The sequence below is a fragment of the Haemorhous mexicanus genome, chromosome 2, assembly GCF_027477595.1.
Source record: "Haemorhous mexicanus isolate bHaeMex1 chromosome 2, bHaeMex1.pri, whole genome shotgun sequence".
NCBI lineage: Eukaryota > Metazoa > Chordata > Aves > Passeriformes > Fringillidae > Haemorhous > Haemorhous mexicanus.
In genome coordinates, this window is record NC_082342.1 from 80784803 (window position 1) to 80811895 (window position 27093).

Here is a 27093-nt window from a genome sequence, read left to right on the forward strand (position 1 = left end):
CTGGATTGGAGCATAAAACACCCGTCTGACTTTCTGTGAGCTTTCCCTCATTCTCTTCATGTGTGCTTATGATGCTTTTTCTCCCCTCTCTCTTTCTCTTTTTCTCTCACTCTCTCTCTCTCTCTCTCTCTCCTGGAGAGAAGTCCAGCTGCTAACATCTGTGCACACAAACTAGCCAAATTCCTGGCTAACTCACTGATGTGCTGTAGTTTGTGTGCAATTTATACACCTGCAGCTTTAGCTGTCTGGTTTATATGGGCCTTTTAATTATTTTTATCCTTCTCCTAAATGAAGGCCAGACATTATGCTCACTGGCTTCAACAATATTTGTTCTCTAAGCAGTCTAGTTGTAATCATTTAATTTTGCTCTATTAAACAACAGAGCTAGGTCAATTGGTGTATTTAATATCAGTAAGTTACAACCATAAAAACTGAAGGAAATTTCACCTATTTTGCCTTTAGGGGATTCTAATGCCTGTATGCAACACCACAGCTGTCATCTGGAGGAATCTTTTTTTAGCACCTGTAAGAGCCTTATCTTCATTGCCTGTAGGTAGCTGACTTAAATATTTGATTTGTAAACACTTTTGCACAGAAGGGTTTGACAAGCACATTAAAAATGGTTGCTCACAAGCTACAAATCTCTTAAGTTACAGCTACTGCATATATTGCACAGCTGGCTGGCATGATGCTAGCAAGATTTTTGCTCTTTGATCTAAAAGGAGTTTAAAATTCAAAGTGTTCAAGATGTTTATCAAGATTGTCATTTCTGAAAATGCTAAGAAAAGCTTTCCCACCATCCAAGCACTGCCCTCAGAAGATGAACTTTTAGTAAAGTTGCCAGCTCCATGCTGAATGGGTTCCTTGCTATTTTTGCTTAAGCCAGACCCTTGCCGAACTCTGCCTGTTGGTGCCCACTTAATATGAAATAGTTGGAGCCCTGCACAGAAGCCAGATGCAGAAGGACACAAAAACTACATTGGCAAATGATCTGTCAAGTGACCCATGAACAAAATCGAGATTGAGTTGCCCTTTGAAATAAACCTATTTGAATTTTATTATCTCTAGAGCACCTTGTGTCTCTAATCTTGCGAAAGGTTAGTGTTCCATCCATCAGAGCAAGATTAGAGCTCTAGTTGATGCCTGTGCTTGATGATAACTGAATGCAGTTGGGGCTGGAGGAAGGGGATTCATTACCATCAGCAGTTCAAAGAAAGATTGGGTAAACTTGCTTCGTGTTGTAGACCACGTACAGTCCAGGTCAGGATAGCAGAAATGAAAGGAGCAGAACATCAGCAAAGATTTAAACCTATTAACAATAATCTAAATGAAGCAATATTATCTTATTCCCATCCTTTTTTTTTTTTTTTCTCATGTGACAGATTAGCTGACCTAAATGGCTGCTGCCTACTAGGCTACAATGTTAGTCACTTTCTCTGCATGTCTCAAGAAAAACTATGACTGAAGGAGTAAATGAGACAATAATAAAATAGAAAGATCCAGGGCTCATGACCCTCATATGCATAGATAGAAGTGAAGAATGCAGATTCTGTGATATAAAAAAAAAAGAAAAAAAAAGAAAATTCTGTTTTTATTAATTCAGATGTCTTTCCTCTCCTACATCTGTTAAAAAGATATTTATCTACTTTTATGTCTTTTTAAAGCTTACCTGACATTTTGGAAAAAGCTTTAGTGAACAGGCATCTTTTTTCCATGTCTTTGTTTGCCTGAACTTTCTAAATTTTATATTACGCTCTGAATTATAAATGTGATTAAATTAATAACACTGATGACCTTACTTCTTGAATTAAAAAAAGAAAAATGCTTAAATTCTTCATTTTCCTGTGGCAAGTCCAGGCCTATGCATTGCTTCAAGAATATAGAAGTAGTTCAAAGGATTAAAATGTGTATATTTTTCTAATCTTTAGTTCCTCTTGGTGGGTCTGGATTTGTGCCTCTGGCTTTTCTATCCGTGCAGAGCAGACCATGTATTTATGTTCTCACATTTGGCTTTGAAGGATAACAAGAGGCCCTTTGGACCTGATGCCAATGTATCAGCCAGCAGCAAAACAACATGAGACTGAATTTTTTATTTCCTGTCAAACTTCTTAACTTCACAAAGGAAAAAGAAATAGAAGGTAGGTCTTAGATTTTTCTGAGACAGAGGTATGTTAAAGCAGTAGAAATAGTGGCTCTGCAAAGTAAGAACCTGTTTACTTCTTAGGTGGTACTCACAGTGTAACAAGTAAAAAAATAAACAAACAAGCCCCTCCCCCAAATAAAAAAGCAAAGCAAAGTAAAATAATGCCAAAACATATTTACATTTTTAATAAGTTATGTTGATATTCAGAGTATAAGAAATAACTATGCAAATTACTTTCAGCTAGATTAGAATTACTTAGAGCCTGTGACAGCTATTCAAATTTTGGTAGCTCCTCAGAATAAGTAAAAATATTTAGAGGAGATCAATAAAAACAAAAAACAAAACAAAAACACAAACAAACAAACAAAACCAAAACAAAACAAAAACAAAACCACAAAACAAAACAAAACAAAACAAAAACAGGTAGTAGCAATAGTAGCAACAAGAAGAAAAAAAATGCAGGCTATTCATGGTATTATTAAATATATCAGTATGTCTTGATTCCAGAGACAAAAGTTGCTGTTTCTGTGTGATAAACAAAAAAGATTCTTCAGTACCCTCTACAATTACATTTCCAGCTACTTAACTGAGTTTTGCTGTATTAGATGGCTTACAGTATAAGCTATACCTAATACATGATACTAATTAATGTTCTTAATGAATAAATATGTTTTAGGTAGGCAGTATGACACCTATTGCAGTTACCGTGACATTAAAACATAAAAAATTCAATTAAAATGTATTATATATGCACATATTATGGGCAAGTCTGAGTGAACATATGGTCTTTGCAAGAGAGGGATGTGTGACTAAAAAAATAATGTTTCTTCAGTGAAAATGGAGACTATTTTCTAGATAATGGGTATACAATTTAAGGCCGAACCCTAATAGAAAAGTCACCTATTGGAAACACATTTCTAATTACATGGTTTGTAAATGTGGAACCACTTAAAATCTAAGGCCATCCAGGCTACATAAAATTATAATGTAGTTATGAAGTTTATTATTATGGCAGAGGAGCAGGGTAATTATTCTCACCTAACATGTAACATCCCTAACATTTACATTTTTCAGAAGTTACCAGTGTTTTATTGTGAGTTTGAAAGTCCTTCCACAATTATTAATGTCCTCATTAAAGAATGTTGAATGGTGTCTCAATTAAAAAACAGGAAGCGTGTTCTCTCTTATGTCCTTTTCAAAGGAATCCTTATTTCTGTTTGAAATATACTGTTTGACCTTATCCTGTGCAATGTCTGAGTGTTTCTCCCAAATGACTAAGCATATATACATTAGGGAAACTAGTAAAGAAAGAAGCTATTGGATAAAATATTTTACAACAATCTCTTAAAATAAGCATTCATTTTTCTTCTGTATTTCACCAGACCGCTAAAAACTTTAGTCTTTCAGATAATGCAGTAATGGAAGACCTAAAATCACATTATCAAGTAATAACACATGTCTTTATACATGCATTAAATGAAAATGATAGCCCTAATCCAGTGGGGTTGATGTAAAGGACAGGTTCCTATGGGATGTGAAGGGGAGCCCCAAGTTTAAAGGTCAAGTCAGACTTCTGATCTAAAAACTTCTTTCTCTTGCCATGGAGAGCGTAAAAGCAGAGCTGGAGCAAGACTTCATGCCAAGGTCCCTTGGTTGTGTATCTCAAGCAAATCAATGTGTAGCCTGTACATTCAGTTTTTGAGACCCTTGTTCTGCCTGTGTGTTGGAGGGTGATAGTTTTGGCAGTACTGATAGACTCTAAGAAACATTTGGAAAACTTAAGTTGAGCTCTCTTCTTATCACTTTGTCTTTTATTCAGTTACCTTTTCCCTGTTTCTCTATCTTCTCTCCAACTATTATTCTCCTCTCTAAATTTGCTTTCCTCTTTCACCTGTACTGCCTCATTTGTGTTTATCCTCCCTTATTTTAAGGTTTCTGCAGTAGTGTAGTGCAGGAAAACAAGTACAATGCCTTTAGTCAGTGCAGGTCACCCTAGACCCTTCACTGCCTGCTGCCCAGTAGGACTGATCAGCTTTTCAACCTGTTCTTCAAATCTCATCTCAGAGGGCTGTAATTCTCAGCCGGCAAGATTTATATGAGAAAAGTGTTTAGTGGGGTTTTCTTCCCAAATGTTCACACCACAGCATTACTGTTGTGGCCAAACAAGCTGGAGTAACAGCCAAATATTACACAAGGAAGTAGTGTCCTGCAACTGTTCTAGGGACTGAATGAAAAGCCCTTGCCACCAGAAGTGACACAGAGTGTCCACTTCACTTCCAGCTCAGGAGGAAGCATTGGGGACTAATGTGGAACACATGGTCTATGCCTATGCTTCCCCATCAAGCTCTCAGGTAAAAACTGTGTAGTGTGAGGACTGAGAGAGAGGGATGAGGACTGTATAGCAAAGAAGGCAGACAAAAAGGTCTCAAGATTGCAGAGAAGAAGGGAGAAGCAATAAACAGCAGAGAGCCTGGAATTCCAATGTTTTTTGCACAAAAAACCCTCCCAACAGACAAATAAAGACCCTATACAAAAATCCAGAAATATTTTTTAAAGCTCCTACCTCCCACTGAGCCACCCTATTTCTCACAAAACCCTAGGAAGCAGTAAAGTTAGCTTAAGCAGTAATTTATTTGCTTAGAGAATCAACAGCTTGTGGGTTCATTGAAATATTCTTGACAATATGTTCAGCAATTTATGTTCACCAGCAGCAGAAGCACACAACTTTGGTGTCACTACATGGACATAGCCATTTAGGTGGAAACATCATATGCAACACAGCAGCTAATAAATGGAAACAATTCCTCAAACTTGGCCTAGAAGTTTTAAGGCCACTTTTGTGTAGTTCAGTCAGATAAAAATTAAGTTATATTGTCTGAAATCTAACATAACCATAAATATAAACCAATCTTGTAAAGCTGTTTTTTTAGTTCATTGTGCCATATCATAGGTATCAGTTTTCTTCTGACTGGAAAGCTTTCTCACTGGACAGCCTTGTAAGAGAAAAAAAAACATTCTGTTGAGAAGGCAGGTCAGATAAAAATCAATCATGCAGCATCTTGATCCAGTGAACTGATGTCTGTAGATGAAGATTTGTGTTGGCTTTAAAGCTATTCAAACACTGACTTCATTTTTTAATCCCTGATCTTTGAAACATCCAGGTAGGAAAGTTTATTGACTTCACAAACCTCCTTAGGGGACCCAAGGTCTTTCTACCAGCACATGAATGCAGATCCAGAATCTGAAAGGCTGTTTTCTTCTAAAAGTAATATTTTATTTTTTTTTTTTTTACATTTGTAGCTTATTTGAGGCCAACTGTGTTATCCTTAACATTATCCATAATCTGGGATTTTATGCATTGCCTTGTTTTAAGTCACTGATTGCCCAAATCTGACCTCTAGGACCATTGCTGGTCCTTAACTTTCCTACTATTGCCTTGGAAAAAAAAGGAAGATCATCCCTCTAATTAACTGAGAACATTTAAGTTAGCTTGATTTGCTGTCATAAAACTAAGTTTGTTGCTTCAGTGAAGTTTGAATATGTAGCACAATTTACAAGCAAGAAATTCAATAACATTGGCATTATGTCAGTAACAAATAATAATGTGCTCAGTGTCCAAATAGTCAGGAAACAACTGGGAAACCAACTGGGATTTAATTCTGCTTGACCTTAATGGTGCCTGGGGTTCCTTTGAGTGTAGATGTAGAAAAATTGGATAAACGCAAAATAGGTAAATTTTCTTGGAGGTAGTTTTATATTTTTTGTTAGTAGTGCTAAACCATACAGAACTTATTAGCTGCATTCAGAGGTGTCTTGAAAAACCATCAACATGACTTCATTACCTCTTAAGCTGCAGACTTTTATACAAAATTGATTTTATGTACATAATAATTTCCATAGGAAGTCGAACTTCAATCTACTCTTACAGCAGGCTTCTGCTGGTTAGCTCAAATAGAATTCTTTGCAGTTATTTCAGTAGTATCTGTCTCAGGTCAAACATCTAAAGATTTTGGTGGTTTTTAGGGAATAAACTGATTTCTTTCTAAATACTAAAATGAGCCTTCTTCAAAAAGGGGTAAAGGTGAAATGAGATTGAAAGACAAACAGCAATGGATTTACTGCAGTTACATTATATAAATACAACTGTGCAAATTTGTTTTAGCTCTCTACACTTGCAACTGTGACATGAAAGTAGCTGCAGTTCTAATTTTAAACATATGTTGATGCAGCCAGTTTGACCTGTTTAAATCCCACCTTTCTATGCTGGGATTCCCACCTGCACTTCCTACTGGGTACTTCACTGAATGGATCTAATCCACTAGATGCTTCAGAAAACACCTCTTCCTTGAAGCTGAGTAAGGCTCAAGACATTGTTTCCAAATACCTCAATGGTAGTTCTGCACAGTAGTCTGTCTTATTTAGTGTGGGAGGAAGAAGACAAAGACACTATGCTAAAAGAGGTGAGCAAGCCCTCTTCAATCCCACACATGCCTCAACCCAGGCTGAGGTTTCTGCCTCCAAAGCCCAGTGTCACTGCTGTCAAATTGTGGCTGATCACTCCATTAAAAATAAAATTCTATGAAGGTTTCAGTGTTTTCCTCTGGCCAGCCAGAGGCTCCTTCCTCATGTGTGACTCCTTCCTGCAGTCAGTTCAGGTTGTCTACTCTGAGAACAGATGTGAAGGCACACAGTGACTTCAGGGCCACATTCCTCCCCAGCACAACTCCTGTGACCTCTGAGCAGCACAGGAGTGAGTCTGGTGATAGCAAATACTGCCTCTGGTTTCAGACCTGCTTGGCAAAAAATTGCTTCCTTTTTAAAAAAAATTTTGGCTTTTTGACAGAATGTATAACTTTTCCTGAATTAAATTTTATCTAGACTGTAACAAGGCAATTTGCTGTTAATTTTCCCCCATGTCTTCTGGTCCACCTTACATTTCTTTATATTAAGAGTCAACAAACTTTTAATATGTTTAGAAGATGGTAGTAAATTATAGGCAAGGAAGTTTCATGCAAAATTTTAGATCGTAAATCTCTTTAACTATTGAACTAGGTGTTTAATAGCCCCTAGTGATACATAGAGAAAAATAGTACAGTCTCTATATTTTAAAACAATTGTTGCACTGAGTCCCATAGTTTATATATTGTTAATATTTTCATGAAAGCTTTAAATGTTTTTCAGAAGAAACTGTGGTGACTCATGAATCTTTCATGAGGTGCTATGCATTTTTATGAACATATGATGTAAAATTCATAGTTCTCAAATTCACAGATATCCATGAAGTGCTACACGTCTCTCTTTGGTCATGGATATTCATGACAATACCATTTCTGTAAGCATTTAAATGCCCTTTCATAAATATTCTAGAATGTAATCTTCTGATGCCATGTAACATTTTGCTTACGTTTTATGGGTACTTCACTTGGGCATTTTCCACTTGATAATGAAAGCAGAACCTTCAGGGACAGTTATTGGTGTATCTATAAATTATGTGTAAAACTATCTCATTGCTTTGTTTTTATTCCTAGCATTTTCTTTCTTTGTTATTGCTCCAAGTTCAATGAGTTCTTTGAGGGCATCTTGGGAATTTCAGGTTTCATATTTATAACCAAGGATATATTATCAGTATAAAGTACCACAGACTCCAAAAAGTATATGTAATGTCTGATATTCCTCGTGTGAAACTTAAGTCTTTCAGCTAGTTGTGGTAGTGTCCGTATAGAATCATTGGCAGGATGAAGTCTCCCTTTCCTGCATACTCAAATGACCTTTTGCAGTGAAAGAACAGTAGATTTAGCATTTGAAGGTTGCACCTGCATCCCCTGAAGTTGTTGATAATCTTCTTATTGATTTTGGAGTTGCAGAATAAAGTCTTATAAGCCTTTATCGATGCATGTAATCAGCTTTGAGTAGATGACAGATCCTTTAACTCTGTATAAATGTTCATTTGTACAATAGATCCTTTGTGCTTTGGCATTAAATAATGCCTTAAATTCTTTGTCAAATTAGGTTCCCATTCTGATAATGGTGTTTGATGTATAAAAAGCAGCATAGCTTTTTTTCCTTTTTCCTGCACTGCATCCACCCTGTCCAACCCAGCCCATCATAGATGTGTTTGTGTTTCTTTCCCATCCTCATGTCCCTCATTTTAGCTTAGGAGAGTCCTGTTTGCATTGTCTCTGTGCTCCACAGGGGGGAGTGGTTAAGGATGAAGCCTCAGTGGTTTCTCTTCCCCCTGTGTCTCATTCTTTTCTCACAATATCCTGACCAATAAGGGAGAAGAAGTCACAGACTCTTCATGGGAGTTGGGGAGAAGACCAGAGGGAATTCTGCTGTTACCAAGTCTTGCAGCAGTCTGAGAAATGGAGGGATTAAAGAGGGAACAGACTCGCATCTTCACTCAAAACCTTTGAGACTGCACTTCTAAAAAATTTAGGCACCCAAAATAATTTTAATATCATAATTTTTACAGGTCTGGGACAATCTAGAAAGCTATCCATTAACGGCTAGATAATTTCACACATATCCAAAACATAACTCAAGTATATTAATCACCTGTTCTGAAATTTGCAATTATAGGGCACATTTATTTATTGGATTTGTATTTCTTGGCTTTAAATTCAATGTATATATATCCAAAATGAGTTAAAAAAAGAGGGCAGTTTTCAACAAATCTCATCATACTGAAGATTTTGGTTTTTTCTAATGGAAGATGAAATTTTTTTCCAAGTTGTGACTGTTGAGTGCTTTTAAAGGTCAAAGCTACAAGGGAGTTTTAAAATTTGTTATTCAGGCTGACTAAAAAGCAATACCAGTGCACTGGTAGCCTTATGCAAGCAATTTGTTTGCTCTTGAATATAAAACAAATGTAATGTCAAAACTGAGGAAGAAAAATCATCTGCTGTAAATATTCTCCCATAGCAATTTTTTTCCTCAATCAGGAAGTTAAATTGAGTTCTTTTTGCTGTATAAGGTTAGTTATTGTTTAAAGAAAGTCTCCAGAAACCTAAAGCAGTTGGAAAATGAAAAGGCATAAAACCCACAGAGGTTAATTTCACTTGAATTTCCTTGAGATAAATCACAGCTTTCACTAATTGATGCCAGTGTGGAATATCTTTAAAGAAAGAGAAAAGAAAATAATAAAGCCTTTGCAACAAAAAAGATGAAGATTTCACCAGAACAGTTTTGTTTCATTAATGCCTTTCTGAAGAAAGAAAGACAGACATAAATAGGATTCAGGAAAAGGCTGACATTGATATTTATAATGAATGCAAGTATCTGTACCTAAAGAACCCCCAAAGACTCTTTCAAAAAGCATAGTCTGTTTACATGAATTCTAATATTCTTTTACCATCAGCCTTATTCGGACTGGGAAGTCCAAAAATTTGCAATAAAGTTAGGTACACCAAGTCTGCACAGGGTGTAGATACATGCACATCTTCACAGTAAATTGTAGATTGTGGTAGAATGGTAAAGACTGGTAGAATTTACATATCTAAATCCTTAGAGCACTTGGCAAAGCAAGGAGGAGAACAAGGCTATGATGGGGAGCTGTCAGTAGGGTTGGGTGTTGTTAGTCAATGATAGATGAAATCAGGATGTCACCCTGAGCAGTGTTTGAGATAAAGACCGATGTAAAATCAGGCAAATATCACTGCCCAGAGTTCTGTGCAGCTGGGCTGTTTTTTACTCAGCTAACAGTGTATCAGGTGCACCATAGTATGTTTTCAGGTCTCAAGTTCTGCTAAAAAGGAGAACTGTGAAGAATATGTGATAATTAAATGAAATTATATTTTTGTCTTTTTGGTCTTAGAGCTCATGAATGTATTTTTGGTTTTAGGAACTAGAAAGCAAACTGTTTCTAGCTTTGCACCTTGTCCCACAGTCAGACATTGCTTTTGCTTTTTACAGAGGAAAATAAAGTGCAAGGGAACTTATTAGGCTAGGAATGATCATAGAACATCTGCTAAAACATAACACAAATTTGTGTCTGTAAAAATTGCCTCTAGGTATTTATGCATGGATTTTGTTAAGAGCAATTTTTACATCATTCATGCTGCAATATTATCCCTAATCTTGATCCACTGACTTACAGTGACAACTAGTTATCACTTTGGAAATAGACCAGCTCCCATGTTGAATTGCATTATGACACTCGTTTACCTATGTCAAAATAGCGTGAGAATGTCAGCTTGCAGTTGGCAAAGTACTGTGAGAGCTAACAAGACATTATTTTTATCTGTGAGCTGTTTCTACCTTTCAGTAATGGACTCTAGCAATTCTGCCCTTTCAATTTGTGACTGAGCTGCCTTATCGTGGCCAAAATATTTTAAAACAATTCAGACTTCATTTTCAGACTGTTACTATCTATCTTGCATCCTAAGTTTACAAATAATGTTTAAAAATGAAAACTAGCTGAAGTGTGATCCATGGACTGGAAACTCACCATTTGAGCATATACAGAGCATGTAATGGCTTGCAATGGCAATCTTCTCTCCATCTTTTCAGTATCTCAGTGTGCCTGAGACCTTATTCTTTTCAACTACCTCGTAGAAGTGATCAGGCTTCCTGAGACCCTCTGGTTAATAAATTAAATCTGTATGAAAACATGCTGGCAACAAAAGACATACATAGGACATACACTGTCATATGAATGAATCATCACTTAAAATTAGGAAAAATTATTTCCAGCATTAACACTGCTCATGACAACCTATTTTGGCAGAAAAAAAAATATCACAAGAGATATATTTTAAAACACTGCACAGCATGTATAGGCCGTTGTCATTCATCTATCTCATACAGATTCTCCTCTTCCACCCTAGTACTTGAGTGCCTTCCAGAAGCACATTAAGCAACATGACTAATGTCTGTCTCATCTTCATTCTTCTACTTGAAGCTGAAAAATTACATTATTTTTCAAAAACTACCTGCAAGTTGATGAAATATCATCTTTGCAATGAACATAAAATTTTTACATTACTCTGAAGACCATGGCAAAATTCAACCTTTGCAGAAGCACATCCGGTTTCTACTGGTGTAAGTGAACAAGTGCTCAGTTACACCAGGACACAGTTTCTATGCATAAGCACTGCAAAGCAGACTACCTTCTTAATATATGGGAGATTTGCAGACTAAAACAGCAAGCAATCCTTCACATCAGCATTCATTTTGCTGGATGGGAGTTGATTGAGAAATTAGCACTACATGGGAGATCTCTTTCTGTCTGGAACTAAAAAAGTATCCAATTTTGTAGTTGCTGTTGATTTATTATTCTGATCCTGCATAGGGTTACTGATGCAGATAGCTCTTTTAACTGTCTTTTGTGTCAAAGTGTACAAAAAACTAACACTCCAACTTTTTAATGGCACAATTTACCTTTAGCAGTAGCTCTCAAAGACTACAGACCTGTAAGAAGACTAAAAATGGAATAACTGTGCTACTGTTTAAAGGACATTAGCTTTCCTACAGAATTTATGTGTATGGCTTCACATTCAGGACTAGCATGAAATTTAAACTTGTAGAGTTACTGGAAATGTTTATACCACAGTACAAATAAAGATTGGGACCAGCATGGACCACATTGTGCTGGATGCTGTACAAGCAGAGAATAAATATCTACCCCTCCCTGAAATGTTTGGTTGGCTTCCAACAAGCTGACTGTGAGACTGCTCAATAATACACCCACACAAAGAAAGAATAAGCTAATAATCTCAGACAAGAGGAGCTGTCAGCAAACTCAGTTAAGCTTTGCTGTGACTGACTTACGCAGTGGCAGGATCCTTTAAAATAAAGAGTGGGATTCCCAGTATAGCTATGGATTGTGAGGAGCCAGCATGTGAGTTGTTTATAGCAGCCTCCCAGCATATATAAGCTGTTGTCATTCAATTGCACTGGTGGGAAAGCCTGTCTCCAGCCTGAAAACAAATTTTAATTTGAGCCCCAAGTTCTCTGCCATGTTTTTGCTTTCTGGATTGTGTGACTAAAGAATTAGATGTATTCAGCAGTGCAGTCAGTGTGCATTATTTCTAGAAGAAGAAATGCTGAATGTACAAAATAGTAATCATGGTGATTTAGATGTCAAAGACACCACTATATCAGGGCTAACAGTGAAAAACAGCTTTGTTTCCCTTTTCTCTTAAACAGAAGCCTATATGTTGTAGACATCAAATATTACATTTGGAAACAAAATTTTTATTGTGGGTGTCTTTTTCCCCCCTTTTTTCCCCTTCTTTTTTTCCTTTTCCCTACCTAAACTATTTAGCAAAAGCATATCCTTTTCCGAATGTAATGTATTCCTTATGAAGAGCTGCAGTTTTAATGACAGTTTAGACATTGATATATTTATTAGACTATATTTTCCCTTTAATAAATGCTTTGATGTAGCAAGTATGTTCTCAGTGTTCTGTGTATACATTTCCATAATAACCCCTTTCCAGTTATCTGGGAGATCAAAGGCTGCAGCTCTGCACAACTTCTGCCAGAAATAAGAGATTATTTTCTTACTGATTCTTTGTAGACTGGTCCACAGCGTTCAGTGGATTCTGTTTTCATCTGATCACAGTTGCAAACCCTCAAATTTAGTGTAGAATTTTTTCTTACTTGGTCTTAATTTCTGTCCTGTCCTTAGCATTGCAGTGATTCTACGCTTTTATAAGTCACTGTAGCCATAGCAGGGCCTGTGTAAAAGGAGTATTCACATGATAGCATTAGCCAAGAGTGTGGGAAGTCAGCGCATCCCTGCAGTTAGCACACACAGGTGTGTCTGTGGGCACTGCCCACAAATTAAGAATCTGGTATCCCAGACTTGGTGTGTGATGAATCCTGCTTCACTGCAAATCACTTAATTGCAGCCAATACATGTTTTGCCAAAGGTATTGCCATCTCTGCCTTGCTGTCTGCAATGCCTCATTTACAAACCACCGGACTCTTTTCCAAAGTGGTTTAAGAAGGTTGACAGCAAGCCCTGTAAAACGATGGGATCTTCTGAAAGCCAGGAGGTACTATTTCTCCTTTGGTCAGCTGGGTTTAAAGAGCTGTTGTACATACTCAGTGAATTTTTTTGGGAAATCCTAAGTACCATGTTGCAATTAAAAAATCTGAACAGAAGAGATGATTATATATTTGTACTTTATCCCATGGGCTCAGTTTCCAGTTAGAATAATTTCCACAAGCCAAAATTTAGAAATTGTTTATGGTTTAGGCCTCAGTAGATAAAAGGCATTGAAGAAATTGTCTGAAATCCTTTCAAGAAAACCTTAATGCCTACATCTCCAAAATAAACAACTAGCACAGACTGGAATTAGTAGGATGGTTGTGATATGACTGGTGAAGGGTTCTAACACTGCTCTTCAGTAAAGTAAAAAATTGTTGAAGATACTAACATATTTTTACCATTACCTTGACATGTGACACTTTTAAGGATCCTTCTCATTTCCAGTCAAGTCTCTTTCAAGTTCTCTTAAAGAATATATGCAAATAAGTATTCAGATTTATTTCCATGGTGTGCTTCTACATTGTAAAGGCTTGATCCAAGTGGAATCTGAATTCTAAAATCATTACATTTTCAGTTAAATCATCATATTAGTGACTTTACTTTTAGCTTGGAAGTTTTAGGATAATGGCTGTGGAGGGACAGGGATTGCTATGTTCAAATAGCATACAAAGAAGTGGAACTACCCTCACTGGAGTTCTTTTAAATGGGTTTTTGTGCTCAGTGTTATAGGTTTTGCATCTTTTGACCTTGATAGGGAATTCAGTTTATACTCTTATTTTTCTTTACTTCCAAATGATGAATTTCACTACTAAAGTGCTGTGGTATCAACCTATTAACACAAATGATGATGAGTTTGGAATGCAATAAGAAGACCCTTCATACCTTGCCATTATGGCCACTAACGCCTTCTTGCTTTCCTGCAGAGTTTTTCCGAGAACTTCTGGAGAACGCGGAGCGATCCTTGAACGACATGTTTGTGCGGACCTACGGCATGCTGTACATGCAGAACTCTGAGGTGTTCCAGGACCTCTTCGCGGAGCTGAAGCGCTATTACACGGGAGGCAACGTGAACCTGGAGGAAATGCTGAACGACTTCTGGGCTCGGCTGCTGGAGCGGATGTTCCAGCTTATAAACCCCCAGTACCATTTCAGTGAGGACTACCTGGAGTGTGTGAGCAAGTACACAGACCAGCTGAAGCCCTTTGGAGACGTGCCCAGGAAGCTGAAGGTTCAAGTGACTAGAGCGTTCATTGCTGCGCGCACCTTTGTTCAGGGGCTGACAGTAGGCAGAGAGGTTGCGAACAGAGTCTCCAAGGTAATCTGAAATCAGGGTGGGGGGTTTTTGTAGGTTGAATTTGTTCTCAACTTGCCAGACAATCGAAATCTATCTTTGTGTTTTTGTTTGGTTGTTTTTTTTTTCAGTACAAGGAAGTGTGTTTGGTTGGTTTTTATGCCTACAAATATACCCATCTTAAGTTCATAAATAGGGGCAATGGTTGCTTTCAGCTCCTTCTGGGGATATTAATGCACTACTGACTGGAAAGCATTTCCCTGTGCTTAGGACACAGTGAAATACCAATATACATCAATGTTATAGCATGGTAATGATTGTCATTTGTAATTCAAAACTGGCTACATATATAAAAGATGGGGATTAGATCAGGATTTAAATGTTTCAAGCAAATTTATTCTGCTGTTCATTAGGAAAGTACAGCCCTCACAGCATTCATTCATCATGCAGCTGGGTGATGGATTTTGTTAGAAATGTCTAGTCATGTTTCTGATGAGAAAATAGACAAACAGTGACACCTCTGAAGCTTGAGCTTTCCCAAAGGATGGTTTGACTCACATTTATTTTAGGTTTAATTATTTATCTATGCAAATATTTATGACGACTATAATCCTTGAAGGCTTCGCATAATTAAAGAAAAAACCGTGCTAAATAATCCATCTGGGCGCCACAAATGAGCCTGAATTACTTTCTCTCATACAGTATTTCAAAATCAGGTATATTTTCCTGAATTGTTGTTCCAGCTAGATAGTTGCTCTGTGATCTCACTGTTTCACAGTCCTCGTCATGTATTTGGACCTTCAGTTCTGAAATACTCTCGTGAGATTCACTGTGAAATGTTCAAATACTCACTTCTGATCAATAAGTGCATGAGTGATTTGGATGCTTGGGCCATCCAATACTTTCCCACATTTACAAGCCTAAGCCACTCCTCTGCCTCAAGAGGACTGTCTCATTTGCTTCATTTACACCACAGTCAGGAGGTGAGGTAGAGCCTATACATTGTAGACTGTAACTCAGCAAGATGGGGCTTTTAAACTTCTCTTAAGTTGTGTTATGTGATATTTTATAATTGCAAGTTGAGAAGCCATGGAGCTAGAAATGTAGTCAGGAAGGGAGAGCCTGATTTTATGTCTAGGAGACTGCATGGGAGAAAAAGATCATTTTGCACTTAAGATTCAGTGGATGAGATATGTGATCCTTGCTAGAAACAAAGTCTCTTCCTCCAAGTGCCTTCCTGAGCTTCAGCGTTGGCCTTTCTGTGATTTCTGGCACTGTCAGTTCTTGCAGTCTTTCTGAATGGTGGCAGGGTACCGTGGTGAAACCCCAGGCTGCCTTGTCTAGCTGGGGCAACTTTTCAGCCTCCAAATGTGCAGAATGCATATATCTACAACCCCAGAATTCCTCTGAAGAGAGATGATGTCCCCGTGGGTCAGGTTCTAAGTGAAAGTACAGAGCTCTGTTGTCACTTCTGTCTGCAGGCATTAGGTCTTGCTGGATCAGACTGTGGAGAGTAAGCTATGCAATTCATGTAATAGATGCATGATTTGTGAATCCCTCACAGATTAAGGTCTGAATTGTCTGCTGAGATGTCACCTTCTCTGTGTATGTACATGACTGTACAGACTGTGCAGGTGTCGCCTCTGTCACATATCCAGGAAATGTTTTCCTCTCAGTCTCTGGGCTTTGGGTACATAAGCCCTCTCAAGAAAAGGGTTTATGACAAGATCACTAAATGAATCTGTGATCCTATTATGAGAACTGCTAGCTCTGCAATGTTACAGTGGGTCTTTTCCTAGTGTCAGTTGAAGATGATAGCAGTAACTCAATAGTTCTTCTGTTGGCTTTTTTTTTCTTTTTAGCGTGAATGAAACACTTGAAATTATCATCAAAAGGGTTCAGTGGTTGGTGCAAGACACAATACTGTCTTTATAGTCACATAGTGATATTCCATTAGACTACATCTAAAACACTGTGTTCAGTTTTTGGACCTTCCTGTACAAAAAAGACATTGATAAACTGGAGCAAGTTCAGTAGAGGCCGCCATCAGGATCTAGACTGGATTACTTGTCCTTGAGCCTGTGAGACTTGGGCTTCTTCATTCTGGAGAAGAAGCCACTTCAAGGGCATGTAACAGTTGCTCCTGGTGCCTCTAGGGAGGTCATTAAAGAAATGCAGCAAAGCTCCTCACAGTGGGGCATGGTGCGATATGATGGGCGTGAGTTGAAGCATTTCCTCTTCCCCTATCACAGCAGTCCCTAATGAAAATCCCATCCTCATCTTCTTATAAATGCCCTTTAAGTGCTAGAAGGCTGCTAATAAGATCCGCAGCTTCTCTTCTCCAGGCTGAACAGCCCCAAATCCCTCATGTCTTCATAGGAGAGGTGCTCCAGCCCTCTGACCATTTTTGTGGCCCTCCTCTGGACCCAGTACAATAGGCCCATGTCTTTCCTGTGATGCTGATGATTCCAGAGCTGGATTTATTAATCCAGGTGGGGGTCTTCTGAGAGCAGAGTACAGGTGACCTGCTGGTCGCATTTCTTTAGGATCATTATCCTATGATCCTATTAAAAAATTAATAAGATAAACATTTTGCTTAAGTGTAGAATATACTTTGATTGCAGAACTATCTTTGGTATTAAAATCTTGGTGGATTTATTCATACCTACAGCATATTCAAAACAATTTCTGGCCTTAGGGACTTTGTGTTACATGCAGCCTGGTGAGGCAGATATGAAGAGCCCCAAGTGGCACCAAATATTCAAGATTAATAATTGTCCCGTGGAAAGGCTCTGATTACTCTGAGAATGAATTGTTCGTTGCCATATCATAACTGGGGACTTTTATGCTGGTTTATCTACTGTACAAAATGACAAATCCTTTTCTTTAAACATAATTTTAAAAGACTACAACCATTTCTTAGAGTTAGCACATAACTGCAGCCAAAAATGAGACAGGTAAACATCTTTTGTTGCTATTTTGAAAGTCATCCAAATTCAGCCCAGATTTCTTTCTTAATGTACTCTAATATTGAGAGATTCTGTGATAAGGATGCCACATTTGGATAAGTCAGGAGAAATGAATAAATACAGAAAATGAAAGGAAAAACTGTTCTTCTATAAAATCCTTTGTCCATTCTCTGCACTGGCTGGGAACAGAGGGAGATCTTCTACCTGCAACATCACAAGCTTAAAAGATTTTTTGCTTTCTATTTGTGGACCCATTATTTCACTGAACCGCCACTGACATAGAGAAATGTTGAGCCTACACCTTAAACACCCTGAGAAAGAGAGTGACTAATGAGGAAGTTGGTAACATCTCCTTTGGGCCTTTATTGTCTCATCATCTTCTGGACCATTTCTGTAGAGGGTTGGTGGGTCACACAGGAAGGATTTGTTCCCTCTCTAATGTCGGGGACATATCCTTTCTAATTTTTCCTCAGAGAGGTTGTAATGTGTGAAAACAATACAGCTGGTGCATTCCTTGCAAAGGAGCTACACTTCCTTTGTTTTGATGAGGTGTGCACTCAAGCACACTCAAAGGAGGCAACACATATCACAAACGTTTTCCTCTTACAATGGGATTTTGCAGTTTAGCAATTTGCTTGTCAGTGAGATTAAAATTCAGTAAATCACACTTAGATAAATGGGGAGGGAGGGTGGTTAGGACATCTTATTTTTGTAGTTTTTTTCTAATATTATATTTCAGTTGCAAGCAGACACAGTTGCTTCCATCTGCCTGAAGTTTTATTGCACTGTTTTAGTTGAACAGTATTTTCATGATCTCTAAGTCTAATTACAATTTTTAATCTTCAGAGATTTTTAAATCTTTTCATTTCTCATTCTAATGCATTAAATTTTTCTGTTCCTATGCTGCTTAAATCTCCTCTCAGTGCAGTATATTTGCACTGGCTTGAATGGACCAGCTTGCTAAATTATATGTATATTCCAGAAAGTTGTATAGGCATATGAGCAAAAATGAATTATTTCTTAAATTGAGAATATTAACTCTTAATTTAAATCAATTTATTCACTAATATAGAAGAAGTCCTAAAATATCTCAAGTTGAAAGGGCCCTGTAAAGATCATCGAGTCCAACTCCCTGCTGCTTGCAGGACTAACTAGAAATAAACCATATGACTAAAAGCTTTATCCAGATGCTCCTTGAGTTCTGACAGGCTTGGTTCCATGACCTCTTTCCTGGGGAGACTGTTCCAGTTACCAGCCATTTTCTGAGTGAAGAACCTTTTCCTGATGTCCAATCTGAACTTGCCCTGATGCAGGTTCAATACATAATATTCAATATGCAACATCAGAACTGCCATTTTCAGTATGTCAAAGGTCTGTTTAGTTGATTTTACCTCAGTGGCAGTAGTTTAAAGGTCAGTATAGGAGCAGAGCTTCTCAACTACTGTACTTTCTTAAGCTGTAGGTAGTAGAAGTTTGTGGACATTTTGAACTACAGTTTCAGAAATAATTAGTTAAATTTTCTACTACCTGTTTTTTTCAGTACCTTTTTAGGTTCTAAAAACTTGGCTTTTCTGTTTTGATACCATTTGGTAAAAAAAAATAGTTCTGCCCTTTCCCTGTTCCTCTGTAAAAATAAAGCATATTAACATGTTATTGTTATTAAATTACTTGTTATCAACTATTTTCCTAGGTAAAATAAATAAATAAACTAAACTAAACCGAAAAAAACCCTCAAGCTTTCCTGACAAGCTGTGATTTAGTGTCTAATGTCAAGCTGGAGAAGCTGCTGAAAATATTTCTGTAGTTGCTCTTACCTGTGATTGCCAATAATGTGATAGAAAAGACATATGCATACTTTTCATGTTCATCTTCTACTGTGTCTGAGCTCTGAATATTTTGTGAGAAAACAAAGAATTTTCAGTTATCACAATAATTTGAACTATCTCTGAGTGATGGAGGGTGTAAGCGGAAAAACACATGGGGAATTAAAATTTTTAAACAGGAGTGTCCAGGATTTCCAGGCACGTGTGATTCCTGAAATACTTTTCTCACACATATGAACAGCTGAATTACAACAATTATCACTCAATCTTTCCTTGGGAACTGGTTCTATTTTACACATGCCATGTTTGGTTCAGAACTCTTCCTTATTTAATGCAAAAAAAATCTTCATTGGCTCTTTCACTAAACCTGCTTCACTGGGAGCTAGTGCACTAGCTTATAGTGTGCAGAATATTTTTATTTACAGAGATCAAGGGGTTTAGTTGTTGTTGCCTAGTTTTGCTTTTCTCTAAGTTTGGCCATTTTATGTTTTTCTTTTTTTTGTCTGAATTGAAGCACTTTCTTCCCATTGTACATTGGGACAAGGACAAGAAGAATTGTTCTGAGTTAGGCTTTGACTTTCACACTTGAAAATTCATGCTACCAGCAACCAAAGTAGTTTTTATACCAGGAGTAAAGTGAAGCTTAGCTCAGGGGCATCATTAAGAGCAGTTAGTGATTTTGTTAGTGGCATAAACATCAAAGATTTGTGACCCAGCCACTAAGAACTTATTTCATTAATGCATTTAAATATTAATTATCATTTATTACAAAATAAAAAGAGCCTGTTACAATACTTTTCTAATTGTATGGCATAGGCTATATATCTCCTTCTTTTTAAACCAATTAAAACCATTCATCCCCTGAATATTATTAAATTATGTTAATATCAGACTTCTTATTAGGAACCTGGTGATATATGAGCAAAGTGAAATAAATTCAGTAATACAATTATAAGGTTAAACCCAAGATTAGTAGTGAAAAGCAGTCTCTAGTAATTGCCTGTGATTACTTCTACTTGCAGAATGCCAGGCCACTGCTTTTGTAATATGCTGAATCAATATTCTTACAAACTCTGCTTTTCATGGTTTATAAATAAACATTCAACATTTTGTGAGAGGCATAAATAAAGGCCAATATTGAATGACACAGTGATTCAGAATGTAATTATTGCAGGGGGGAGGGAATATGACATGGTGATAAGTCAGGTAATTAAACACCAAAACAAATTGCGCTTTAAGCCTGGAAAATGTGATTTGTAGGGTGTGACAGATAAAGAGCTATGTGTCCTGTATATTTTAACTTCATTGGCTGAAGAGATTTGGCTTGTTAAAGCCACAGAAGGAAAGGAAGTCTAAAAAGACTATGGTATTCAGCAAACTTTAATCCTCAGTTCAAACTGTTGGTTTAGGAACAGCCCAGCTGAGTAAGCAGAGCTTTTATGATTGCATCACTCTCTGTTGTTTTAAGGGTTTTTTCAGTCATTAATTCTTTGAATTTTCATTGAGTTAACATATGTTTACAAGAACTGGATCACACTGTGACATGAATGGGGCCACATTCTTTTTTCCTCTTCCTTTTCCTTGGCGTTCCTCAGGCAGGGAGCCCAAGGATTATCCAGCCAGGGGACTTTCAGAGCTGTGATGTGTCTGTGGCACAAAAGCAGGAGTGAATTGTATCCACACTTGAGTTCTTTCTGAATATCTTTCCTTCTTTTTTGGAAAGAAAAGGCACATAAACTGATCTAGTTAATTGCACACATTTCATGGAGAAATAAAACAGCTGCCTTCCAGATCTCCCAGACATACTGCAGGTGCACTGATCTATTTTCCACTTTTTGTGCACTGGAATCATCAGATGTTCCAAAAGAGCAGTTCAGGAGAAAAGGCCTAAAGAAACAGCAGCTTCAACAAAAGGAAAAAGGCAGTAGGAGGTGTACAAAAGCTGTGGTCTGTGTCCTACCTATGAGAATTGTCAGATGTAATCCAGCCTGGCCTCTCCATTTCCTAGGTCTTTAAATATCATTCAGCTACCTTGGCATTGAACTTAATAACCCAAGTTTAACTGAGTCATGTTGCTCAGTAGGACAGTCAGTCTTGCTGAGTATCCCTCTAGGTAGCTCTGCTGTTTGGGTTTATTCCTGCTGTGTGCCACATCACATCTCAGAATCCAAAGCAGTCCTGTCTTTTTGAATGTTTTCTATCATCCATAAACAGAGATCTGATGGCAGTTCTTTTGCTCAGTTTGTGGTTTGGGTTTTGCTCAGTGCCTACTGCATAGCAAATACCCTTTAGTTCAGCTTTGCATGAAACTTCTAACTATAAATTAAGAACTGTAATGAGATTATTTTAGTTTAACAACATTATTAAACACTGTCATGACCCATTAGAAAATTAATTGTTTTAATCAAGGTTTTGTGCAGGATTGCTGAAATGCACATTTTACACACAATCCTTCAAAATTCTCACATCAGATGTATTTACCATCTACAAAAGATATTTGTATGGCACCTGAAGAAAATATATTAAAGAAAAAAGAACTTTTTCTGAGGCATTCCTGGAAAAAAGGATGTATCCTAATGCATATCATGATACATGGTCAAGTCATGATAAAAATAATGGTGAAGAAACAAAACTCATCTAGGAGCTTGCCGACACCACTATATTTAGAAATTCTGTAATTAATCTTAAAGCAGGTTTTACATTTTTGTTGTTTTAGCACAGGGAAGTGAAAGAAAAATCAGAGGAATAAAATGGAAATAAGTAGATTAAAAAGTCTGTAGGTTAACCAATGCAAGGAGATCTAGATCATCTTACAACTTGCGAACTTTTTAGAATGGCTCCTTTTACAGATTGTCTTAATTCTGTTTCAAAGACAGCCTATGGAAGCACTGTTTTTCAATCATGATTTGAGAAAAGCAATTAATTTTATTTCTCATGTGAGCCTGGAGCAGAAAACAAATCCTAATAGGTTATTTGGCCTCCAGGTTTCTATGGAAAACATTAGCCAAGAAACTATCTGATTTACCTAAAATGCATCAGGAATACTAACAGGAATTTAAATTCATATCTGCTTAAGTGTTGCAGTCAACAAAGTCATCAGCAAAATAGTGAAGAAGTCAGATTTCTCTGAGACTTTCAGACAATTAGGTCTGAAATCAACAATGTGGATCTAAGTTCAATTCTCTGTTATTCAGGGATCAGTTACAAATTGCTTCATTGTCTGCTAAAGCCTTGCATCTCAAAATATATCTCAGCCAAAAAAGAATAAAAAGATGGTGTGAACACAGGAATACAAAATGAAGAACTTAATTGTCAGGAAAATAATTCTGGGCATCTGTGAAATTTTAAACTTATCCACATAGTCCAGTGTGTGCTTTTTATGGGAGATTTTGTGATGCAAGCTTGCTGAGTTTTTTCCATAATCTTTTCTGGAAATGATAAAATATCACTTTCATTTGGTCCACGTGTTTAAGAACATCTTTGCTCTTGCTTCTCCTTCTCTTTTCCTCTTTCTCCTTTTGTTTTATTTTTAAGCCCTTAAAAAGAATTGAGTTCTTGATAAAAAATTACCAGACCAAACTGGGGAAAAAAAGAGCTTTGAATAAGATTGAGGATTTAGCTGACCTCACATTGAACACCTGTCACCTTTAAGTGGCCAAGGGTAGAAATTAAGACTATAAAGTGATGATTGTAATGCAACACGTGCCTGCTTGTCCTTCATACTGCATTGGCATCCTTTGGCCACTGGTGTAAAAGACTTTGTAGTTGCCCAATACCTCAGTGTAGTTTTAGCCTGTAAGTAACTTCCATATTCTTGAAAATGTGTTTTTCTTTTAAAACTGCCAGAGATGTTTTGATATTCTGGACTGTCCCAAAGCTGTGCAAGTCTGACTTCTGGCCTTTGATTTTAGAAGGTTTAGCAATTTTGTATGAATACAGCAGTGAATAAATTGCTGGATTTCTTCAGGAAGCACATACAGGCTCTCCCCTTAACCCCCACTTATGTGATCTTCAGTATCAAACAGCAACAGAATTTCATCTGCACTTGCCTGTTGTGTTCTTCATCCCGCAGTCCTTTCACTCTGGTTCATGTGTTGGCATTATCTGTGGATCCAGAAGCAGGTGCGTATAAGGCAAGTGCTGGCAAGGTGAAAAAGCTGAGCAGGACTAGTGCACTCTAATTTGCAGTTCCTGAGTCAGCTCTCTGCATACTGCAGAAACATCAGCAGCTCTCTCCACAGAGAAGACACCAATCTAATAGTTCTGTTTTAAAGGAGGTTTAATGCATCTAATTGGTAGAGAGAAGCCTGAGCAGCCAAAGGTACTATCAGAATTTCACAAAAGTAGCCTTAAGTGTTTAAGTACCAGAGAGCGAGAAATGACAAACTGTGTTCTTCTTCCCTCCAGCAATTTGCTGATTCAGGACTATCACCACTCCCTGTAGATGTGATGGAACACCACGTCAGCTGTTATGAACCCTGTTTTTCAGACACGTCCCAAAACAAGTGAATGCATATGGATCTGAGTGCTCAGTCCTCTCCGTCTGGGGAATGCAAGGATTGACCTATTTCGATCTGTGGCATCCAAGCTGCATTAGCTCCCACCAGCTCAGGCCTAGGAGCCATGGAAGCTCGTGTGGAAAAGCTGCTCAGCTCAACTGCCATCTTCATTTAGGTCTAAGGTCTCCAATGGGAATTAGGTTGGGTCTGGCCACAATGCCTTTTATACCTGCCTATTTCCTAGTCAGTGAAAGAACTATTAGAGGTATTTACTTGTCTGATTTCTTCAGGCTAAATCTATATTTTGTTGTTGCTGGCTTTACCTGATTATATTAATATTAGAGTGCCATTCAATCCATTGTTTATTTGAAACAACAATTCAATTTTTTGTGCTGCTGTGCAAAGGATTGCCTGAATGGGGAAAAAAATCAGTTTTCCTCCAAAGTGAGTGTTAGTTTTGAATTTACACTGACATTTTCTTTGAATAAGTGGTGGCTACTTTAAAACTTAGCTTGAAATGCAGCAGAGAGACAGCTCACAGCACTCTGCTGCCTTTGGTCCTCGGGATCTTAAGGTAAACTACAAGGCAAACTGATACCACATAGGGTATGGGAAGACAGAACTACAACATTTTCAGAAAGCACCTGGAAACCTACCCATCATGAGTAAGAGGTAGTGTTATAGGAAAAATAAGCCACTGTGTGTCTTTGATCTTTGCACTTCGTTTGTAAGTAACAGTGCACATCTGCTTTTCAAGGGCATTGTATAAAAAACAAAACACAAGAAAAACTGCCCTCAGAAACTTTCACACTGGTCCTCAAAACTGATTTTTTTTGTGAGCCCTCTGAATGTTTCCGGGCCATAAGTGCAAGGTTAAAGAAATCTCCTAATACAATATTTTTATTGTTACAGAATTTTCTGTACATCATCAACATATAAAGCTATGATAGCATATGCCAAATGGAAATTAATGCAAGTCAGTTTTTCACCTAAATCAGAGTTAATTTTTTTGGTGGAGAATGTTTGCAGATTTATTTATATCCTGCAGTCTCCAAAGTTAACAGAGGAAGCTGGCTGCCAGTCTCTACCACTATGCAAATACTTTTTCTTCCATATGGTTGCAGAAATAGACTAAAAACATATTAGGGGTATGAAATAATAATTTATATAATAAATATTATTTAAAATAAGAAAAGAGAGAGAAGAGTAGGGACCCGGACAGTGAAATGTTAATACCAAAATGGCTCAACTGTCTTACTGTTATCCTGACCCCAAAGAAAGGATCCTATGGCCATATCATATTTTCAGTCTGATTCCCTAAAACTGCTTTTGAGAGAAATGTCTTCTACACTCAGACTAGTACTGAAGAACTATGAATATACATATATTTCTACAATGCATATTTTATATGTAAAAGTCTATTCTCTATTTAAGATTCAGTGTGTGCCTCCTGCTCTTCCTTCCACTTTCACTCCTTTTGACTGAATCAGTGAAAAGTACCTTAGCCATTGACTTCAATGTGAACTTGATTAGGGTCTGATTGTTCAGATTTATATAAAAGCAGGTTGAAAACAAAGGTTTTAAGGCAAGGGTCTTTACAGGGAGATTGAAGAACTTACTGATGGAAACATTGCTGAGGAAATTTGGGTAGAATAAGAGTTTTTCCATCAAGAAATGACCATTTAAAGGCACAAGAACAGCACTACATGTAAACATAGATAAAATGTTTATGAACTGTCTGTATGTAATATAATTTGTATAAAATCATCGTGAATGGAATTTCACACACACGGTATTTTAGTTTAACATACTGTAGAAGTTTAATAGCCTTACCTGCCACCAGGAGCATGCCCCAGACAGGGGAGCACAGTTTTCACAGTTTCTAAGGGCAATTCCTGTGATTGCCAGTGAACTGAATATGGGCTGACAGTGTGCCCAGGTGGCCAAGAAGGCCAATGGCATCCTGGCTTGTATCAGCAATAGTGTGGCCAGCAGGACTAGGGTGGTGTTTGTCCCCCTGTCCTTGTCAGCACTGAGGGCACACCTCAGGTACAGTGTCCAGTTTGGGTTCCTCACTACAAAGAGACACTGAGGAGCTGGAGCAAGTCCAGAGAAGGGCAGTGGAACTGGTGAAGGCTCTGGAGCACAAGTCCTGTGAGGAGCAGCTGAGGGAGCTGGGATTCTTTAGCTGGAGAAAAGGAGGCTCAGGGGAGACCTTACCACTCTCTGCAGAGGCGGGTGTAGCCAGGTGGGGTCTTCTTCCAAGTAAGGAGCAATGGGATGAGAGGAAATATTCTCAAGTTGCACAAGGGAATGTTTAGACTGGATATTAGGAAAAAACTTCTCGTTGGAGAGGGTTGTCAAGGCCTGAGACAGGATGCCTAGGGAAGTGGTTCAGTCACTATATGTAGATGTGGCCCTCAGGCACATGGTTTACTGGTGGATTTGGCAGTGTTAATTTATTGGTTGGAGTCAATGATCTTAAAGATCTTTTCCAACCCAAAAATATTCTATGATTCTATCATTGTATACATACATACATACACACACACAATTAATAAGCCTTGACAGATATATTGTATTAATAGTGCTGATGTTGTGATGTAGAACTTAGGCAGTGAAAAGCACTAAGTTTTTCTTGCTCCTGACTAAGAGATGATATGGAAGAGATTGTCACTTGGCAGGAGAAAGAAACATGTTAACTAAATGTATTGGATTGAGTTTTTTTTACTATCAAAATTGCTTTCCTGGTGACTGTGTATTGGTCCTTAGCAGGAGGAGTAAGTACCTATCAAGGAAAGATTAGATTTCTACAGGGTGGTTGAGCTTACTGCTTATCAAGTGATAATCCATTTCAACACTTCTTTCTCTTGTCTTGCCTTCACGTTCCTGCACACACACACACACACACATACACACACACACATTCCCAGGAGTCATGTTGGCAGCTAAAGTAGTGGGAAGTAGTGGGAGAGCTTTCTGTGCTGTAGGAGAGGTGAACAGGATGATCTTCCTTTGCACAAACTCATACCTCTTGAGGTTCACTCACCTGTGCTTATGATCAAATATAATTCAAAATACTGATAGAAAGAAGGGACTAAAGTGTATATAAGCCTATGAGCACCCAAGCTAGCTGCAGGTATTGGCATAAAAATGTTCCTAGTTGAGCTTGTAATGTCTGTGTTATTATCACCTGATAGGTAATTATGTATATATCGTGAAATGTTGACATATTTATATATAGATCACGGAAAGCACTCCTCAGTCCAGTATTTTTGAAGGTCTTAATACAGAGGAAAAAATACAGTCAACAAGTACAGAAAATTACTTTAGGTTTTCTGTACTATTTAGATTTTTGGTTTTGTAGCTTTA

General features: G+C 37.6%; 1 protein-coding gene across 1 annotated transcript in view; it reads left to right on the forward strand.

Annotated features, from left to right (window-relative positions):
- Positions 1-27093, forward strand: part of GPC6 (glypican 6) — a 715829-nt gene that overhangs the window by 373207 nt on the left and 315529 nt on the right. Inside the window, exon 3 of the mRNA XM_059839216.1 lies at positions 14063-14454. Coding sequence (XP_059695199.1) covers positions 14063-14454 — 392 coding nt within the window. The remainder of the gene's footprint in view (positions 1-14062; positions 14455-27093) is intronic.